At 38.6% G+C, this 16332-nt stretch overlaps 1 protein-coding gene across 6 annotated transcripts; it reads right to left on the reverse strand.

The window, feature by feature from the left end:
• Nucleotides 1–1156: 1156 nt before the first annotated feature.
• birc2 (baculoviral IAP repeat containing 2) lies at nucleotides 1157–16121 on the reverse strand. 6 transcript variants are annotated; one of them, XM_061739770.1, is made up of 13 exons: nucleotides 16063–16121; nucleotides 12161–13019; nucleotides 10611–10891; nucleotides 8717–9013; nucleotides 7311–7599; nucleotides 5851–5950; nucleotides 5658–5736; nucleotides 5524–5572; nucleotides 4348–4590; nucleotides 4155–4253; nucleotides 3141–3296; nucleotides 2387–2428; nucleotides 1157–2000 (listed from the first exon to the last, which is right to left on the reverse strand). In XM_061739770.1, exons 2-13 carry the CDS (start codon nucleotides 12252–12254, stop codon nucleotides 1804–1806), a joined length of 1926 nt encoding a protein of 641 aa, XP_061595754.1. In that variant the 5' UTR covers nucleotides 12255–13019; nucleotides 16063–16121; the 3' UTR covers nucleotides 1157–1803. The 6 variants fall into 6 exon arrangements, with proteins under 6 accessions (XP_061595754.1, XP_061595752.1, XP_061595757.1 ...); XM_061739768.1 differs by lacking the exon at nucleotides 16063–16121 and adding an exon at nucleotides 15264–15400; XM_061739773.1 differs by lacking the exon at nucleotides 16063–16121 and adding an exon at nucleotides 15264–15399 and having other exon boundaries at nucleotides 1157–1997.
• Between the last annotated feature and the right edge of the window lie 211 nt (nucleotides 16122–16332).

A 16332-nucleotide genomic window follows, 5' to 3' on the forward strand; every position in this document is an offset into this window, starting at 1 on the left:
AGCTCGAAATTATATGAAGGATGAAACAACCGACTAGTTATGTAAATGTGTCCAAGAAGTTATGAACCCTTTAATGCAAATTAATATATAAAATCCTTTCTAAAGTGTTTATAAAGATTAAAACCATCCCCAATGTTGTCTTTAACACCATCACTGGATACAGTGATTATTGTATAAAACCTTTAGATATATATTGGGATGGTGCAGAGATCTTAATTGAATCAGATCTGGCATTAAAAGGTTATCTGTCTATGGTACACTGTTGCCATAGCAACAGACCCATTAAATCCCTTCCACGCACAGTACCACTTTTAAGATGGATACTCAGAGAAGGGTTTCAATGTGTCACGTGACTTTCTGGAGGTAAGTTTTCTACACAAGGAGGGGCTTCACCACACTGAAATATTTTTGGTGGGGAGAAACCACTATTCTGTGGTTTATTGTGCTGTATTTGATCATTTAATAAAATGTGGATGTTGCCACATGGTAACACTACAATCATTACCACGGTAGTGTCCAGCATGTTGGTCTGCACTCTTCTAGTCTACTGCAGTCCTTTCCACGTTGCATGACTATTTGGCACTTATCTTCCATTTACAGAATGATTGCAATGTTTTATAGTTCTTTACAGGAGAAAACCAAACTAAGCCTCCCTGTAGATTGTGAAGAATAATTAGGATTTAGTGATATATGTATATAATATATATTTTTAACTTGGTTTAGACCAGAACCTGACTTAAGTTAATTAAGGTTTTTATAATTATAAACCAAACTTTCTTGTTTTATTCATTTCCACTATCGTACAACATCAACAAATTGTTTAAAAAAAAAAAGTCTTAAATTATGTTTGTTTATTTTATGTAAAAAAAAAAACAAACATCCCAAACATCTTTTCCCAACTGGCAACATGATGTGTACCGTTGCAGTAGAAGGTTAAATTTGTTAAAGATTCGATTAAAACAATTTCACTGTCAAATAGAACTTTCAATGAATCCAGAAAGTAACAGGCGCGCTTATAAAACTATAATCTTGTAGTTTCTTGGTGGCTGAAACACAAGACGCAAACACCGACTGAAGCACGTTTACTAAGTTTATTGCTCTTCACTAAATTTACTGATGGTGATTAGTGTCATTAAATGATGAGAAAGAACAAGACTTTGTTACATGTAGGTTTTAATTTCTGCAGAATGACATTCAATTATACAGCGGATGAATGAGACCTGCTGTGATGAAGATCCCGTTTAGCCTCATCGTAGGTCTGATGACTTAATTTAGATCAACCTCATTGAAGAAACAATCTTTGGGGATTTGTTGGGAATCAATTATTCTGACCTGCTGCATTTTATAATCATTTAGTCAATTGATTATTTATTAATTTGAGTAGCTGCCTGTGGATGCAAACTTGTACCTGGCTTCTAAAAATAACGGCTGTTGATTCACGTCTTTGACAAAAATTACAATCAGTACTGGACAATAATGTCACCGTCTCTAAACACAACTATTAACATAATGCAGCCAATGTTTGTGTGGTTTTTCAAAACTTTTGTCCAGATGTAAACAAATGATTGCACTAACAAAAACTGTATTTATTCTCCAAACATTTCACTATATTATGTTTGATAAATATACACAAAGAACTCATGTGAAAACTTTATAGAATAGTTCAGAAATAGCTCTGCAAACTTGAACAGGTCAGCGTTCACATCCGAGCGGCAACCTTCCTGCTCGTTAAGACAGATGTTAAGACTATTGTCTACACTCAACCGCGGCGGTGAGACACGAAGCTCCAGGCACGGCCTGCTGTTATGAGAGGAAAGTCCGGACTGTGCCTTTAACCAGGCCTCGGCAGATGGGGCACTTTCGCAGGGACGGGGCGCACTCCTTACACACCACCAGGTGTCCACAGGGGATGAAGACGATGTTGACCTCTTTGTCCATGCACACCTTGCAGGTCCGCTCCTCCTGCAGGCGCCGCAGCTGCTCCTCCATCGGAAGATCTGCTAAGTTAAAGTCAAATATTAGCTTTAAAATCCCACCGTTGCTGGAAAAGTAATGAAACAAACAGACAAGAGACGTCCGTTTAAAAGTACTGCAGTTATAATGAGGTTTCAGCTGGTAAAAAAGTTATTTAAGCCTAAGTTACACAGAGAAGAGAATCTCAGTCCTAAAACGTCAACATGTGTTGGTCTCGGTTAAGATTTGACTTTGTCTCTCAGGGGTCGAGGTATTTCTTTGCCCGGAGGACTAAAACTGGGTTAAAAACTGTCCAACAGATCAATGAAACCTGGATACAATCGCCTTTCAGGAGAAAACATGGCCAGCAAAAAAAATAAATCTAAATGAAAAGTTACAGCAGGTTGTGATTGAGGTTGAAGATTCTTCCTACCTGAAAGGTCCTGGCTCGGGGAGGAGGCTTCATTTGACTGAGCTGTAAGTAGGAAACACAACTCATCGTTAAGTCGGGTTTTGGTTTGATTTGATTTTGTACATGTAAAAGACAACAATTAAAAGAGAAAATAAGAAAACAAAACAAAGCAAACACAAAAAAACAAACAAACAAAGAATTTCATACTTTAACACTTAATATCTTAATTTACATGTGCAAAAAGGAGTAGGACGAAGTGTAAACTTATTTAATCCTACCCCCATTCACTAATCATTTATTAACAAGTATTTATAATAACTAACTATACTATAATTATACTCACACACTTACCTATACATACATACACATAGTTGAATATTTCTATATATTTGTACACACATGCCCTTATAAATATACTTATATATTAACTCCATCTGCTCTATATCTATATATATCTACATACACCCATCATACATATATATATATATATATATATATGTTTGTGTATATGTAATATATATGTGTGTGTGTGTGTATGGGTGTATGTGTATGTGTATTGGTTAATGAACGATGGCAATAAAGAAGTTATGCTGGAAGATTTAGCTAAAATTTAATTATGATCCAAAAAGTTTCTTTTGTAAGAATACATTTTTGACAAATGGATCTTCAAAAAGCCTTTAGATGCTAAATGTTCTTAAAACTATTTGTGTATTTTATCAAAACTACAAGAAAGTGCATGTCATTCGTCCGCATGTACGTGGTGGGAAAGTCGTACCCATGAGGTCTCGGAGCAGGTGGACGTCATTTTTCTGGATCCAGTTGCGGAAAACCTCGGCGGCGGCGTTTCCCTTGGTGAGGATGAGCTCGATCAGCCTGGCGGTCTGCTGCTGCGGCGACGTCTGAGCCAGGAGGCCGCTGTACTCCTCCGCCGCTGCAGGTCCACAGGAGCGTTGGTTAATCAAGACTTTGTTTACCGTGTACAGAGTTCCCCAGACCTCCTTTAATAGAGGGTATGCATTGACGTCACTTCCCCACTGGACCACGCCCCCTCTGAGTGGCAAAACATCAGCAAAAATGGTTGTAACTAGTGGAGAAGACGGGATAACAGCCGATTATGGGCTTAAATTAGCGTCAGTTGGACTTGACAGTGACCCGTACAGTTACCCCAAGAACCAGTGGTTCATGGACATTAAAATTTGGCCACGAATCGAGTTTCCTGATATTTATATGTACTTAATTTCTAACTTAATTTCTACGCTGGGAAAATACACGAAGCAAAGCTTGAAGGCATACAAAAGTCTTGACGCTTGGTCCTACTTCAAGGCAGGATTTGTTGGTGAAATTAAAGTGATGAGGACACCGAACTTTATGATTTGACCGTTTAACGTTAGCTACCCAAAAATCCAACATTACCTGATACAAAATGGGAACCACAAATCCACGTTTTGGTGTCTGGAATCCAGTTGTTTCTGTGAATTGCAGCGATCCATTTGTCTCTCTTAAGCTTATTTTTCGTCAGTCTGTAAAACGATAACTCCGATTTCTTGCTAAATCTGAGTACAGTCGATCGCACAACAGCTCTTTCCCATTTTAGATGTTTTCCAGTTGCTCAAACTGAAAGTTTACGCTGCCACTCACTCTTTCTGCCACTCAGTGGGCGAAACCCGCTGTGAAGTCGCATCAGTGACGTCATGCACATTCCCTCTATTGTAGCATCACCGTGAACGCTCTAGCGGTCGAGGTCCAAGCACAACAAATACTTGAATTTGAGCTAAAAATCCAAACGTACTCAGCACATTTTGCTCTCTTAAATGTTCCAACACCGGCTCGACGCTCTTCAGGCGCTGGATCAAAGCTGTCTGGTGCCTCTTTACGAATGTAAAACCATCTGAAGCAAAGAAAGACATGAAATAAGTTAGACTCCCTGGTCTGTGTCACCTGGACGAGCAGCCGGTGGCTGCGGCACGTCGTCTCGTGGTCACCTGACGCCATGGCCTCAGCGAGCATCTCCCGCTCCTCCTCCCGTTTCTGGTCCTCAGCACTCAGCAGGTCTAAGACCAGCTCCTGGACCGTGCGGTAGTTCTCTCCGCTCGTCAGGATCTTGCTCTGGACCGTCTGTTTCACGAGGCTGCGCTCAAAGCCCATCTCCAGGGCGGACTTGATCACGGGGGTGTTCATCATGACCGCGTCTTCGGAGCGCTCCTCTCCCGGACCCAGATGAACCACTGAAGGGAAGAGACAGAGACTACGTTTACTACGTCAAAATTCGGGTTAAGGTCAATATTCTGAAACATTGGGAATAATCTGTTTCCATGCGTGAGCAAACAGGGTTATCCCTGTATACATGGTAATTAATCATTTGGGATATCTGGATCAAACCAGCGACGCGCGGAGAACGTCATGACGCAATTCCCTTCATTTCCGCGTATTCTTTCTGTATCCAAATCCAAAACAACAACCAGAACAGCAGCACGGCGGATAATGAACAGCCCAGTAGAAGTCGCCTTTTTCAGCGTCTTCCAGCGGTGCTTGATCTGGTCTGGCGTTCGTACAAATCCTGCTTCGCGCAACTTTTCCCTAACCTTTTTGTAAATCCCGGTACTTTCTACCGTCTACAAATTCCAAAATGTTCATATCCTTCATGACATTTATGAAGTGATTAGTCTCCTCCTGGTCTTACGTTTCTCCATGTTTATAAGAACTTCCTGGACTCAAAAGACCAGGATTCCTTGCGAAAAGAACATGCTCAGAAAACACATTCCTGTTCCTTTTGATGGGGATATCCCGTTTGGCGTTTACATGACCCAATATTCGGGTTAGAAAAGGAGTAACTCAGGGGTCATATTCAGGTTTTTAAAAACCGGAATATGAGCAAATTTTGGTTATTCAAAGGGGTTATTGGTGTTTATATGGCCGTGTGCAACCGGGTTATTGCTAATATTCCCGTTAATAAGGTTCAATGACTGCATGGAAACGTAGTCAGACACAGCCTGAGGCTTCATTAGGTTTTCAGAAGTTCATAAATGAGGTTCCGACCTTCCTGCCAAGCTGTTATACACAGGATGTGACGTAAAGTAGTTTAGGCTCTCGTCTGATTTTCTCTTACGAGTAAAAAGCACTATCGTGCCACTTCTCTGATTACATGATTTCAAACTCACCTGGCGGATCCATAAACTCTCTGGAACTGCTGTCTCCATTCGTTAAAAGCTTTGAAATGAAACAGATAAACATTATTTTAAATAACTTTTATTAGAAGGTTTTTTTGGTAGATCAAATGTAAAAAGCTGCTCACCTGCTCGAACAAGCGAGGAAATCGAGCCTGAATTTGGTGAACAAAGTCCTGCCCCTTCTCCTGCAGCAGATACTCGCATCTGCAATCATCACATGTGAAAGAATACAACCACTTATAAACCATCGGCATCAGCAGCAGGAGGTAACCTAGACTAAACATTTGACATCACACACTAAAACAGAGCCAGACGTACCGGGGAAACCACTTTGCATGCTCCACCCAAGGATCGTCCCCAGATTCCCAGCATCGCAGGCCTCCGTCGCAGCAGAAACACTTGACATCATCGTTTCTGCCTGGTGAACAGACAAGAAGCTTTCAGTGTGACAAACCCCTCGAGGACTTTCCTGGGGGGGAAAAACTGCTGCTGATGAAGACGGTAAATGGAAACTAAAGTCGATTCTTGACAGTTTCATTTCCCTTCTCAGACACTACATCTGGCTGGTTGAGTTTTTTTGACATGACTTTGTATTTCCAACCAGAATAAAAGAGAGAAACCAACACTGTTTTTTCAGTGGTAGACCCCAAACTAAACTCTGACAATTTCAAGTAACAATAAAGTTTGTGTATCTATATCTTTATTAATGTATACAGATTTCTAGTTATATGTAGATGTGTCGATATATAGATTTATAGTAATTTTTATGTATATAATTGGGGGTAAATATATGAACCAGTGTATATAGCATATCTACTCTTATATAGTTATTCAAGTATATTTATACCATTGCTGTCTATTGTTCTCTATTTTTTATATTTATATATATATATATATATATATATATATATATATATATATATAAATAAATACATAAATAGGATAAGTAGCATAAATGAAATAAATAAATAGGAAAAATAAAATAATAAATAAATAAGGAAAAATGATAACTAAATAATAATAATAAAAAAGAAAATAATAATTGAATTATTTTTTTAAAGAAATCCTTTATCAAAGGTATAAAATATTGTTATACCATTGCTGTCTAGTATTACAGTAAAGTAATGATAATGTAATACTATGCATTATAATTACTTCTATTATTACATACATACATAGTAGCACGGCGTTTATTTTGTTTTCTTTTGATTGCCTTGATTTGTTTGATTTTGACTATATTTATATAATTGACTATTATATCACTGTATTGAACAGTTATTAAAGTAGGTACAGTATGGGTGTTTTATAAGTAAGCTTATCGAAACTCGTCTTATTATATGTAAGAATGTATGTAAGATTCAGGGGTAGGACTCGATAAGTGTTTATTTCAATCCTACTCCGTTTCGAACATGTTGGTGGATCTGTGAGGTCTACCCAAGTGCTGTACATACATACATACATACATATATATATATATATATATATATATATATATATATATATATATATATATATATATATATTTATTTTTTTTGTATTCTGTGTTTTACTTTTTTGCATGTTCGAAATAAAATCTTCAAATCAAATTAAGTCAAATCAGTGGTAGACCCCAAACTAAACTCTGACAATTTCAAGTAACAATAAAGTTGCCTGTTTCATTAAAAAAATAGACAAAAAAAGTCTCTAAATTCTCATTTCCTCCATAAACTTGTTGGCTGCTGGCTGTTGTGGCGGTTGTGGAGCGAGCTGTGAGATGTAAGCCCTGAACTTGTCCATACCTACGTAGTAGAAGCCGGCCTTGGCCAGCTGTTCGGGCCTGACGGGGATACGAGACGGCCAGTTGACGAAGGTCAGCAGCCGCTCGTCGCTCTGCTGCATGGCCGGGTTGGACACGCTGCTGAGGGCCGGGGCCCCCGGGGGCAGCTGGGAGGGGGCGGCTGGAGCTGCCGTCGCTGCCGCCCCCGCTAGGGGGACGTTGTCAGCTCTGTCCCCCCGGACGAAACGACAGTTTGGATAATGCCTCTGGTGTTCGGATACGGCTCGGTCCCCTGGCTCCCAGTTGCTCAGCTGGAAATGAAAAATGTTTCATGATCAGTTTATACACCCAAAAACATTCTGAACCTGAATCTCACTCTTTCACAAACATCTGAATTAAACGTGGGATAAAAGCTGAATGCAGCTGCAGTCCAGAGGTTAGAAAAATGTGCCCTGATACATAGAAACTAGGCCTGTGTTGAAAAAAAAAAAATTAGATTTTCCGATTCTCATATTAATTGCTAAAAATCGATTTGTATGTCTAAAGATCGTTTTTTTTTTTTTTTTTTTTACATCATTACATTACAACTTTTGGTATTTTTTTGTTTATGCCCAAAAGAGGAATGTTTTGTTGGACACGAGAATAACTGGCGCCATGTTTTTGCCTGTAAATATGTTTAAAGGTATGAAAACATTAAAGTGTTCAGTTATAATTGCATGAATTGTCTATATTACTTTATATTAGGGCTGGGCGATATATCGAGATTTTAATATATATCGATATATTTTCAAACGCGATATGGTACGAGACAATATCGTTTATAACGATTTTAAAAAAAGAAGTTGTTTTTTTTAATGATTTTGATATAGCTTATTTTGTGACAAATTGACTTGAATGTTTTATTTGAGATTTGCACAAATGTTTTGTTATTTGCACAACTGTCAACCTCAGTGGAAAAGTCTGCCTGTTACTGTCTACATTGTATTAATTGCACAGTGTATTTTAATTTAATTGTTATGCAGGAAAGGGATATTTGTTTTATTTTTTTCAAGAAGCATTTTTATTCTATATATGCAGGCAGTTTATTTTTGTTTCATTTGTTTTATACATTTTGATATTGTGCAGACCTCTGTTAATAAAGGAACCTGTATGACATTTGGCCTGAGGCTTTGTATTAAAACTGACTGTTTTTTTTAAGGTTTTGCCTCAGAAAAAAATGAAGCTAACAGAGATGCTATGCTATAATGCTTTGGGGGAAACCCCAATTATGGCACAGGAAAAATATCGATATATATCGAGTATCGCCATTCAGCTAGAAAATATCGAGATATGACTTTTGGTCCGTATCGCCCAGCCCTACTTTATATACTGTCTTGGGGGTTACATTTGCATAAAATGCTAAAAGCCACACTCGTGACAGACACACACCTGTCCTCCGCAGCTGAAGCAGGCCACCCGGTCGCCCGGTCCCAGGTAGTAGAAGCCGGCCTTGGCCAGCTCGGCGGGAGTGATGATGGACAGCGACCAGGGGTGGAAGGAGTCCAGCCGGTCCTGCTCCCGCCGCATGCTGGGCATGTGGCACGTTGGTCTCTGGTGGGACATGTCCTCCACGCCACGGGACGTCAGCGGGCTGGATGGCAGCGGGGCGGAGAAGGCCATGTTCAGGTAGCCCACCGCGTCCTCCCCTTGGCCGGCTGACGGGTTGGGAGCAGCGGGGCCGGAGAGCTGCAGGACATTTCACACAAACAATACCAATCTCACACTCTTGTACAACGGATCAACTTTTCATTTTTCTTTTCTAGTAAACAGAAATAAAGGCAGGTAAATCAAAAGTGATGTTATTTTCAAATGGCAAACGGTTACCTTTGAACATTCCTAAAGTGCTAAAGAGCTACAGTAAAGTGCTCATGGAATTGAACTTGAAATGGTCACAACAAATAAGTACTTGGGAAATGTCATGGATGAGAACTTGTCTTATTTCAAGTTAAAATGTCTCATTTTTAGTCAAAAAATCTCATTACACTTAAAACAAGACTCATCACTGGAAAAAAAACAACAATTTTCACCTGTTTCAAGTAGATTTTCACTTAAAATAAGTGGAAAAATCTGCCAGTGGAACAAGATTTTTTTGCTTGTAATGAGAAGATAAATCTTGTCCCACTGGCAGATTTTCCTACTTATTTCAAGTGAAAATTGTCAAATAAGTTATTTTTCTGGTAATGACTCTTGTTTTAAAGGAGCTGTATGTAAGAGCAATAATAAAACGAATCATAAAATGACCCCGATATGTCAACAGACATTTAAAAATCATGTTCATTTCAAATACTTATGTCACTGACAACAGCACTCAAGCCAGGATATTCCAGTTTAAAAAGAGGAGTTGCAGCCCTCAACTGATGTTTATGTTGTCATTTTTTGTTTTGGCCTGAAGCTCCACCCTCCACCTATCTCCCAATCACCAAGTCAGTATTGTTTCTGAAGCTCCACCCTCCACCTATCTCCCAATCACCAAGTCAGTATTGTTTCTGAAGCTCCACCCTCCACCTATCTCCCAATCACCAAGTCAGTATTGTTTCTGAAGCTCCACCCTCCACCTATCTCCCAATCACCAAGTCAGTATTGTTTCTGAAGCTCCACCCTCCACCTATCTCCCAATGACCAAGTCAGTATTGTTTCAGCATCCGGGTTGCCAGCTCGGCTCTAATTATGGCAGCCATGGCAGCCTACGTTCCTGCTGCATTCTGCAGCCTACCTGGCAACCTCTGGTCGGGGGGAGGAGAGGGAGGGTACACGCCGCTCAACAATATTTTGAAAGTGACTGCAGTACCAGTTTTGGACATTTCTTACAGACGGCTCCTTTAAGTGTTATGAGATTTTTTGACTAAAAATATGACAAATATTCCTGGTAAGATTTTGAGTTTTTGCAGTGTTGAACTTAGTTTTTATTTCAGTATCAGCAACATAATAAAGTCAAATATATCGTTTGCTTACTGTTTTCAGTCTTACATCTGTACCCATGTTTTTTACTCGCATATATATATATATATATGCAAGTAAAAAAAAAAAGAAAAAAAAAGTGTATAAAAAAAAAAATCAGAATAAATGGTAATTCACAACGAAATGGAAACAAAATCAAATCAAATAAGAAAAGCAATATAGGAGCTGAATTATAGTGTGTGACTGCTGCTTGTTGTTCGTTTTTTCGCTGTTGTAACACTGTTTCTGCCGCCCTCTTGGTCAGGTCACTCTTGGAAAAGAGATTTTCATCTCAATGGGTGTTTACCTGGTTTAATAAAGGAAACTAGAAGAACTTTGATCTTACCGGTACAGCCGGGGCGATGCGTAGCGGAGAGAAGGCGGAGTGGGAGGAGGAGAGCAGGTTGGTGGTGGACGGGAGGCTCTGGATGAAGGGGCAGGCGGGAGAGAGCTGCCGGTGTTTCTCCGTGGGACAGTCTCCGGCCTGCCAGCCCTCCGCGGTCACATTACAGCGGAAACACTGCACGCGGTCGCCCACGCCGGTGTAGAACCAGCCGGCCCTCGCCAGACTCCGCTCCGTGACGACTGACGCTGGGAATCGAGCGAAGGTGGAGATGCGGAAGAGCTCTGGCAGAATGGAAAAGCAGTGTTAGACATTAGACAACATAACTTCCGTATTTTCTGGACTATAAGTCGCGTTTTTTTTTCATAGTTTGGGTGCGACTTAATACTCTGGAGTAGGGCTGGGCGATATATCGAGATTTTAATATATATCGATATATTTTCAGACACGATATGGTACGAGACAATATCGTTTATATCGATTAAAAAAAAAAAAGTATGATTTTGATATAGCTTATTTTGTGACAAATTGACTTGAATGTTTTATTTGAGATTTGCACAAATGTTTTGTTATTTGCACAACTGTCAACCTCAGTGGAAAAGTCTGCCTGTTACTGTCTACATTGTATTAATTGCACAGTGTATTTTAACTTAATTGTTAGGCAGGAAAGGGATATTTGTTTTGTATTTTTTTTTGTATTTTATTTAAGAAGCATTTTTTTTCTATATATGCAGGCAGTTTATTTTTATTTCATTTGTTTTATACATCTTGATATTGTGCAGACCTCTGTTAATAAAGGAACCTGTGTGACATTTGGCACGAGGCTTTGTATCAAAACTGACTGTTTTTTTAAGGGTTTGCCTCAGAAAAAAATGAAGCTAACAGAGATGCTATGCTATAATGCTTTGGGGGAAACCCCAATTATGGCACAGAAAAAACATCGATATATATCGAGTATCGCCATTCAGCTAGAAAATATCGAGATATGACTTTTGGTCCATATCGCCCAGCCCTACTCTGGAGCGACTTATGTGTGAAATTATTAACACATTATTACTGGTTTATCATTTCACATGTTATTTTCACACTAAACTGCTACTGACGATGAGTCTGACGTAAGCGACGTAGAAGAGGAAGCGCCGCATCTTCTACCTCCGGAGTTAGCAGAGTTGTTTAAAAGTGACACCGAGGATGAAGATTTCATTGGATTATAGTTATTTAGAGTGACATGGATGGTTTCGTAAACTTCTTAGCATGTTATTTATGCTATAGTTATCTGAATAACTCTTAATATGTCATGTTAACATACCAGGCACGTTCTCAGTCGTGTCATGTAACGTAACCATACTGTACAATTATTCAGCCTGTTGTTGCCTCTATTCTATTTTCTTGGTGTTGGATTTTATAAAATAAATTTCCCCCTAAAATGCGACTCATACATGTTTTTTCCTTCTTTATTATGCATTTTGTGGCCGGGGCGACTTATAGTCCAGAAAGTACGGTAAATAAATAAAACGTTTAAACGTGATGGAGAAAGAAGTAAAGACGGGTACCTGAGGAGTTGTCGTACTGCAGGTCAGGAGGAGGCCCATTGCGACAAAGCCCCATCAAAAACTGGTTGTTTTTTAGTTGAAGGAGAGTTTCCATGTGTGGGTTTTAGTTAAGTGGTTATAGGGAAAAAGAGATGTCCTTTAAAGAGAGAGGGGTTTGAGAAAACCCAAGGTCTCACACTCCCACACAAACACATTCACACTCGAATGAACTACTCACAGTAAAACTGAAAATACACAAATGAATTAAAAGGGACGGATGAGAATGGAGCTTTAAATCCGAGTAAGATCTGTAGAAATGTAAAACTACCAGTCCGACCACTATGTTGCATGTCAGCTTCCCCTTCTGCTTATTGCTGCAGGCAGCTGCAACTCCTTACTTCCCTTTAACCTCTGAAGCTGAACACGTAACTAGACTTCATCATTTTCTTTCCAGACTGTCTAAATGGATAAATGTCCAACATAACACATCATGTGCAGTAAAAAAGGATGAGTATTTCAAATTGTGTAATTAAAATACACCCTGAAATGAATAACTTTGACATCACAGGGGTGTGAGATCACCCAGGATCAGTCTCCACTTCAACGCCCTGCACATTAAGTAATGACATGTCTAACTCTTCCGTCTTTAACATTTGGTTTATGAGTTTGCATACAAACATAAATACCTCAGGAATGTACGATTAAACAAACATGCACACACAGACCACTAAATACGTGTTCTCAAACCCCTCTCCCATATGGGACATCCCTTTTGTGGGTGTCTAAGCGGCCATAATTGAATGGTAAACAAAACAATTAAAATGTATTTGATCTTTTTAGGGATGGAAAAACTCCCTCTATAGTTTTCAGTCAGATGAACCTGTAGAAATGAAGAAAAAAAGACAGGAAAACATGAATAATCGCTTAGTATACATGCACAAAAAACTGAAATGAGTGAATTCAAGGATGCAACTTTGCTGGTTGGTCAAAGCTGAACAAGTAGAGACTTTATTTGCGATAAAAAAGGAGATCGTAACTTTATTAAACTGTCACACGACCCGTAAAAAGTAGGACTGTTCATAATAATCGGTTGTCCAATTCTAAATCAATCCTCATATTAATTCCTAAAAATCGATTTGTATGTCTAAAGATTATTTTTTTTAATTATTATATATATTTTTTAATCCCAGTAGACGCGTCATTTAATTCATGCATGTGGTGAGAAACTATCAAACAGTGAACATGGTCAAGTTTAATACTAGTATTAGTATGTTGCATAACTACACAGTCATGTAATTCAGGTAACGGTTCAAAAAACATTTTTAATAACACTAACCCAAATGGATAACGGATTGAATTGAATCGAATTGTGATAATCAATTCTGAATCTCAATAATCAGAATCGATTCTTGACATTTGAATCGATCCCCAGCCCTAGTAGAAAGGGTGAAACTACTAATTTTAAAGGGTAAATTTTAGGCCTGTGTTGAAAAAAAAAAAAAAATGTATGTCTAAAGATCGATTTTTTTTCATCATTACATTACAACTTTTGATATTTTTTGTTTATGCCCAAAAAAGGAATGTTTTGTTGGACACAAGAATAACTGGTGCCATGTTTTTGCCTTTAAATATGTTTAAAGGTATGAAAACATTAAAGTTTTCAGTTACAATTGCATAAATTGTCTATATTTCATTACTTTATATACTGTTTTGGGTTACATTTGCATAACATGCTAAAAACCAAATTCTCAAAAATTAAAAACCAAAATAGTCCAAAAATGGAAAACATTTTAACGGAATGTGGGAAGAAATCAAACCGATTTCCTCCGTCTCTGTTTCCTCCCTGGATCTGTTTGATAATTCTGCCACACGATGTTTCTGAAAGCAGTTCTATCAGCATTCTGGGAGCTGATTGGTCCTTACAGCATCATTAGCTGCCAATACTTGCTGTTTAATCTCAATATAATACTAGTAGTAATATGTTGCAGAACTACACAGTCATATAATACATGCAACAGCTGAAAAAACAGTTTTAATAACACGAACCCAAATCTATATCGGAATCGAAACGAATCAAATCTTGATAATCGATTATGAATCTTAAAAATCGGAATCGATCCCCAGCCCTAGTAAATTTGCGAATGACCGCTATATTTCCACGTAATATCCCAATAATCATACTTGTATAGAGCATTATGACACCGGGTTTTATGACCTAACAGAAGGTACTTTCCTGGGCCACATTTGCATGATGTTGCTGAACACTTCCTCAGTTATTTGGGGTTTGCTCTACTTAAACTGAAGATAAAAAGTGGATTTATCGGACTTTACTAAACTGTCACAGGCTACCTGTAAAAAGTGTCGGATTTGATTTATTTTGTACATGCAAAAAACAACAATTCAAGAGATGATAAGAAAACAAAACAAAGAATTTCATACTTTAACACTTGACATCATGTGCAAAAAGGAAGAAGTGTAAACTTATTTAATCCTAACCCCATTCACTAATCATTTAACCCGTATTTATAAATACTCACACACTGCACTCACATTGCTAAATAACAGGATTTAATTGAATCGAATCGTGATAATAGATTCTGAATCTTAAGAATCTGAAACGAATTGATTACTGACATTTGAACCGATCCCCAGCCCTGCTAAAAAGGGTCAAAATACCTATTTAAAAAGGGTACATTTTGCGAATGACAGCTATCTTTCCACGTAATATCCCAATAATCATACTTGTATTGAGAGCGCCACGACATCAAGCATGAAAACAAATGTGAAAATAATAATAATAAAACCTTCAACGCCCTGATCTGATCTGACTACAGCGGGAGCTAACGCTAATACTAAAAGCTGATTTGTGGTTCCGCGTTACACCAACGCAGAGGCTACGGCGTAGGTTACGCGTGGACGCGCAACGTACCGCGTACCCTACGCCATAACCCTAGTGCGTAGGCTGTGCGTCGATTTAACGCGGAACCATAATTCAGGCTTAACCCCTGCGGGCGTTTACCGGTAATTAGACGTCACTTCTTGCCCAGTCACTGATAAACTGCGTTCAGGCTTACGTGGATCAAACCCACCCCAGGGTGCCGTTTCCCGAGCCCTCGCAGCTCACCTGATCACACCTGCGACCCGCGGAAAGTCCCGGGGATTCCCGCGGTGACGTCACCGCCCTCCGCTTCCGGTGACCACGGAAACGAAAGAGAGCCCAAACTCCGACCATTATCTTAATAATGTCACGTCAGCGGATAACTTTAAACAACGCCTCGGGGAAACAATAATTTCTTGTCTTACAGCCGTGACTTTTGGTAAATATGAGTTGTTTTTTTAAGAGACCTCGCATAGTCATTGCTCTAGTCTAGTCCATCTCAGTGCGCATGCGTATACTGTTTTATATTCACATGAAACACGGGTGGAGATGTATTCACTTTTGGTAATAAAACTCATTATCGTGGTCAAAAATGTCAGATTGTTCCATGAAATTACTACAAAATACAGTTATCTGTTAACTTGGTTTTTAAGTCTGTCCTGAAGTTAAAGCTATTATAGACATGTCCCTCATGACATATCCCACGAAAATACAACAAAAATGTATTTAATTAATATAATGTATTAATTTATTTAAGCGGTGAATAATAACTCTAATGTTTACATATATATAAATAGAGAAATTGTATGGCAAACTGCAACATCAGCCCGTTAAAAATGAAAACCTTTCTGGTTGAATTGAATTAAAGATTAGATCCTTCCCCCTATACTATATTTCATTATGATCAAAATTAATTAAATGTCTATACAAAAAGCAAGATATCTATATATACATATATAACACATACACACACACACATACACACATATATATTATACACACACACACACATTTCAAAATAAATGTTACAGAGTCCTGTACTTACATAAAGTGCTTGTTGAGTGGCGTCAGCTGTTGAATGAGTGCTGTTATTCCCCTCAGTCCTCACTGCTGCTGCTCCGCCTCCACTTTAATAGTCATGTGTCGGAAATGTTCACGTGCACATTTAGGGCATAAATTACCACTTATTTCCTTTATGTAAAGTACCTGTAAGTTCAGATATTTTCCCACCACAGGCACGAAAAAACTTTTTAAATTTGCCTTTTGGCATGGATTCAGTTCATAATGACTGAGTAGCTAAGGGGAAATTTGTAAT

This window comes from Cololabis saira, chromosome 14 (genome assembly GCF_033807715.1).
Source record: "Cololabis saira isolate AMF1-May2022 chromosome 14, fColSai1.1, whole genome shotgun sequence".
Taxonomy (NCBI): Eukaryota; Metazoa; Chordata; class Actinopteri; order Beloniformes; family Belonidae; genus Cololabis; species Cololabis saira.